The 5,514-nt window shown below is 34.6% G+C and overlaps 1 protein-coding gene across 1 annotated transcript; it reads right to left on the bottom strand.

Annotated features, from left to right (window-relative positions):
- Positions 1–234: 234 nt before the first annotated feature.
- LOC113370086 (U4/U6 small nuclear ribonucleoprotein Prp31-like) lies at positions 235–1,804 on the bottom strand. The gene has a single exon (XM_026610748.1). It carries the CDS (start codon positions 1,755–1,757, stop codon positions 273–275), a length of 1,485 nt encoding a protein of 494 aa, XP_026466533.1. The 5' UTR covers positions 1,758–1,804; the 3' UTR covers positions 235–272.
- Between the last annotated feature and the right edge of the window lie 3,710 nt (positions 1,805–5,514).

Genomic DNA, 5,514 nt, shown 5'->3' with positions numbered 1-5,514 from the left:
AATAAGAAATAATTATTTTTCTAGCATTTACTGGAGTACTTATATATACATTATAGTTACTCAAAATTTATGTGCATTGAAGTGTAGATTTTGATACTGCTATAATAAATGATTTAAAAGTTTAATAAAATTCCAATGATTATTTACAGATTGCTTTTATTATTATCAGTTATTTTAAATAAAAATAATTTCATTTTAAAGATGATACTTATCTTCATTTACATAAAGATGAGTATCATGATTTATAATAATTTGTTTCCTAATAAAATAATTTAAGTTGTTTTCTTCCCAACAGATAAAAATCCAGATGTATTTGAGAAATATTTAGCATTAGCTTCATTAACTTTTCTCTCAGCAGCATTTGGGTTTACGATTTCCAAACCTTGCAAAGGTGTAAATGCAACACTGGATGCAGTACCGCTGACTTGTTTTTTAACACTGGTAGCTCCACCCCACTGTTGCTGCTTCTGTAAATTTCTCTGTAACGTTTTGCTGATTCTAACTTTTGTCTTTTCATCCACTTGTGGTAAGCGAATTCTGCCAGTGCTTGCTTTACCAATGGTACCTCTCGTATATCCCAAATCTTCTTGATAAGCTTCATCTTCAATATCAGCAAAGTTAAGTCGATTCGCATGTTTTCTGAACTCGGTCATTGCATATCGTTCCTTCATTTTACGCACACGTTTACCACCTCTTTTTTTCCTCCCACCTTCAATGGGTTTGGGGAGAGGTTTTGCAAATTTAACAGGAGGAGGTTCTTGCAATTTGTCGATTTTTTTTTCAATATCTTCACGGAATTGTTTACCTATAGTGCCATCAGGACTTGCATGGGCTGCATCTACTCTAGCAGCTAATGTTGTTTTTGTACTAACAATTCTAGCCACTTTTCGCCTCAAATCAGGATTAGCTTCTTGAACTACTTCCGAGTAATAGATAAATCCTGTATGAGGTAACATAGTGGTATGTGAAAATCCTGACAAAATTTTCTTTTGGGCTCCTAAAACTAAAACATTGCATGCAGGCATTTTAGATAATCTGGTCAAACCACCTGCTACACCCATTATCTTGGCGGCAGTTGATGCTCCTACTATAGCGCTTAAATTTGGAGCTATGAAAGCCATACGACTTTCCACATATTCATAAATCTTATTTTTAAATGTATTTAATTCTAGTGCCATATCACAAGCTTCATTCATTTTATTCAAATTTTCTTCTGACAATGCTGTACCTTGCGTTGTGGAAGCTGTTACAGAAACAACCATAATAGTTGCTTGTGTCAAGAATTGTTGAAGTATCTCATTGTTTTTTGTTTTATCTAAGTCATTCCCAAGTTCCTTTACGCACTGCACATATTCTAATGGAGCTACAACTAGTGATTCCAATTCAGGAAACCGTTGTTGATATTTGTCTCGAACAAAGCAATGTATAGTGTTTATTTCTGTATCAATTTCAGCAGCAACATTATTTGCTTCAACTATTAATTGATATTCTGGATCTGATTCTACAGTCCCAATAATTTCATCGCTACTTCTAGGTTTTAAAATAAACTGTTGCACTTGAGACATAATTCTTGATAATTTCTCAGAATCTCTCAATTTAGCAATTTCTCTTATAGATTTTACTTTCACATCAATTTCCATAGTCAAATTTGAGAAGGTTTCTTCCTGAATAGGATTTTCTACGGTTTTTTCGGATTCCTCCTCACCTCCGGAATCCACATCTTCTAAATCTGCTAAGAGTTCATCAGCCAAAGACATTGTGAATTATTCAATAACAAACAATTAATAGAACTATTGAATTATTTGTAAATAGAATACAACTTCTATTTAAATCAAACCGTTGAGTCGATGTTGAATGGGCGAACAATTAAAATTTTATAACAATTACACTCCACTAACTTCATTAATTTATAAGTTCAATTTTATTTCCTAAGTTAGAGCAGGAATATAGAGAAAATAACAAAATTTTTACTTCAAATATTTGGTTATGTATATAGAGAAATGCTAGAACTTGTCTAGGTCGCAAATGCCGGCAACTGTCAAAACATTTTGAGATACGAGACTCAGCGTTGTGTTTGTGTGACAAATCAATACCAATATTAAAAAAAAAAGAGTGCGCGTATCATAGATAAGTAAACATAGGCGCGTATGGTCACACGCGATTGAAGTAAAACTTGTTTGCTACTGTAAATACATCCATTTATGCTTACTTATCTATGAATACATCACATCATATAACAATTTTGAATATTGTTTATTAATAATATGGTAACACTCGTGATGCACACATTTATTATGCATTTATTAGTATTAGCAATTATACACAATATATATAATGATAAATTATAAATTATATATTTATAATAGCATTAAAAATATGTATAATATTTAAAAACAATAATGTAATTAAAGTCATACTTCAAATATGACATGATCGGTTTGTCATTGTAATTAGCATTTAGAAATGAACCTTCATTAGAGAAATAAAGTAATTGCTGATTAATAAATTCTATAATATTCGTTCACACAGAGGATTATATTAAACAACGCCTAAACAAATATTGTTTTCGCAACTTCACTCATCATTAATTGTGTTTGAAGAACTCCATGTAATTAAAATTAACATACATTCATTAACTGCTTGTATTTTTATTACTTTTTTGCTGACGATATAATCTTATTCTTTGGACATCTGTAATATCTGTCTTGCCTAAAAAATATTTTCCATTTTAATAACTTCAAAGATTTATAGAAACTACGAATAATATAGAAATAATTTCTAATCAATAAACTTACGTTTAGTATACGGCACAAATGTTTAAATTATTTTATTATTTTCAAGGAACAGGGTAAAATATTCTTCTAATTCAGGCATTTTTCTTTAATTTTAATTAATTATTTCACTTTAAAATGTTTATTTATCTATGCCGCACGCATACAACGTTGATGCCGGTACGCCTGGTACGCATACAACGACAGAAGTCTATTCACATACACGACGACTAATCACAATCGACCCGTATAGAAATGATCTCATCGAGAGCGAATGACGAACAGTTCAGGCGTAACGGACTTCCGTTGCATTTGTACGGATTTACACTCTAGTCACGCCTAAAGAAGTTTTACTTCAAAAATGTCATGCCAGTGGTGCATTGCAACATAGATAAAATATTAAGAGTATAAACATAAAGATGTAGATATGATGTCTGGCGATTTAACGCATGTTTCTTAAAGTAACTTGCTGCAACTTCTCGTGCCGTGATTAAACATTTCAGAAATAAAAATACTAAATATTCAATAAAAAATGATTCATGATTAATAACAATTGTTTTCAATGTTTTTAGATTATTTAAATACTTTTATGTTTTATGTTTCTAGTTATTGTAAATACTGTTTTTGGAAATGCATTTATGCCACCCAGACCGGTCCTTTGTCTGGGTATATCGGACACAATATCGCCTGCGTATAACACCGACTAAAACCTCAGTTTTGCCCTATATAAGCATAATGGTTAGGCATTACTTTGTGGAAAAGGATCTAGAATGTTATCATTTTTACACTGATTTTATACTCATCTTTTAAATGAGCGAAGACCCATTCGCCCTTTCTCTTTCCATAGAACGCATGTCAATTAGCACATCTCTCTAATCTGTCTATGGCGTTCCAGGCAGCTTCAGTTGTTAGTATCACTTCTATAACAGTATCTGGAGTAATTCTTTGCATCAATATCTCTACTACGTCATCCCGTACCACGGGTACACAAAGAACACGTGCTCGGCATCTTAGATTTCGTCCAAACAATATGGGCAATCCGTCGAGCTATCGTTTTTGAAGCGGTGTAGGTAGGCTCAAAAACAGCCATGCCCAGATAGCATTTGCGTAGTATAATAATTAACTTTCCCATTTTGCGATTTAGCCAGACTTTGATGTTTGGAATGAGACGATGCGTCCATCTGCCCTTCACTGCTGTTCTGTCGGTCTTCTATTCTCAACTTTTCAGGACTCAGTTGTTGATGTCTTTGTTGCTAAATTGTCCATCTTTTCTCTGCTAAGACTAAGAGAGGCAGAGTTCCTAAAATGATGCACACTGCTTCCTCCGATATTGAGCGAAATGCGCAACAACTCTTAAAGCTCTTAGATGATATATAGGTCCTGTCATTTTCCGCGATTTTTGAGTTTTGAAAGCATCAGCCCATATAGAGATACCATATGTAAGCACCGAAGTAACAACTGATGATAGTAATATCCTTCTAATTTGTTTTGGTCCTTCAACATTAGGCATCAGTAGAGCAAGGCTCGTCCTAACTACAAACGCCTTAGAATTAACATGTTCCACCTGTTGATTGAAATTAAATCAAGGATCAAGCATTACGCCAACGTAACAGATGTGAGGTTCTGACGTGATCTCTAAATTTTCTATCTTTAAGTTGATAGTCTCGATTGCTTTTCTACTCGTGATAAGAACAGCTTCACTTTTTTGTTGTGACAATTGGAGGTTCATTGTTCCCATCCAGCAATTATTTTTCTCAAGGTTATGTCACATAGACTTACGATCTCATCAATTTGTTTGGAAACAACTACTATGGCTAATCATATGCTACTAGTTTGACACATGCTGGAATATCCAGTCTCAAAAGGCCATTATACATAATATTTCACAGCATAGAGCCTAGAACAGAGCCCTGCGGCACACCTCCTGTTATATTGTATTCTTCTGTACCATCGCGTGAATCGTACATCAGAATTTAGTCTGCAAAGTAGGTTGCGACTCTATTGCTGTCATAATTGATGTTTTCAAGTAGGTAAACCCCACGGACCGCCGTTAGGCATTACTTCGTGGGAGAGAATCTAGCAACTGCTTTTCCTCCTCATACCAAAGATGTTATACATCTTTCACTCGCTTTTCACTGATCCAGGCTACTTTTGATGATTGCATTGCTTCCATCAGTGTTTTTGGTCGAATTCTATACTTTAGGATTGTCTCCAGTTCATTTTGCTGTGGACTAAACCGCGGACATTCAAAGAAAACGACGAAGATAAGCTGGAAAGCAGCGGTGTCCAGACAGTATGTGCGTTAAATTGTTATTGACTTCTCCATGCCTCCGGTTCAACAAACGTCAATCTTAAGTATAAGGCAGTACGTCCAACTACCCTTTTCTGCGGCATACCACTGTAGTTGCCAACGTCTAATGCTGTTCCGAGCGCTTAATGTCAATGGTCTGCGTTGGTAAAGGTTTTGTTTTTCCTCAGCTAAGACTCTAAGAGACAAAGTCTCGGCAATGAAACACACCCCTTCCTCAGATATAGTGCGGAACTTGTGAGGCACTCAGACGGTATATACACAGGATCAACTTTTCTTCATGCTTCTTGGAGCTCTAGTGCACTTACTTAGTTTACTTTTCTATGCTCCAATGCGTCTGCCGATAGGTATTCCATAATTTCAACTACTGATGAAAAAATAAATCTTCTGCTCTGCTTTGGTTTACCGATATTAGGCATTAATCGTGCAAGACAA

Source organism: Ctenocephalides felis, unplaced genomic scaffold, assembly GCF_003426905.1.
Source record: "Ctenocephalides felis isolate EL2017-DRISC unplaced genomic scaffold, ASM342690v1 CF-g0.4_SCAFFOLD_01492, whole genome shotgun sequence".
NCBI classification, from domain to species: Eukaryota; Metazoa; Arthropoda; class Insecta; order Siphonaptera; family Pulicidae; genus Ctenocephalides; species Ctenocephalides felis.
The sequence above is the reverse complement of the archived record's forward strand: the minus strand, read 5'-3'. Positions and strand labels throughout refer to the sequence as shown.

Excerpts from the sequence above, each read along its gene's own strand:
- LOC113370086 (XM_026610748.1), bottom strand. The coding sequence starts at position 1,757 with ATGTCTTTGGCTGATGAACTCTTAGCAGATTTAGAAGATGTGGATTCC.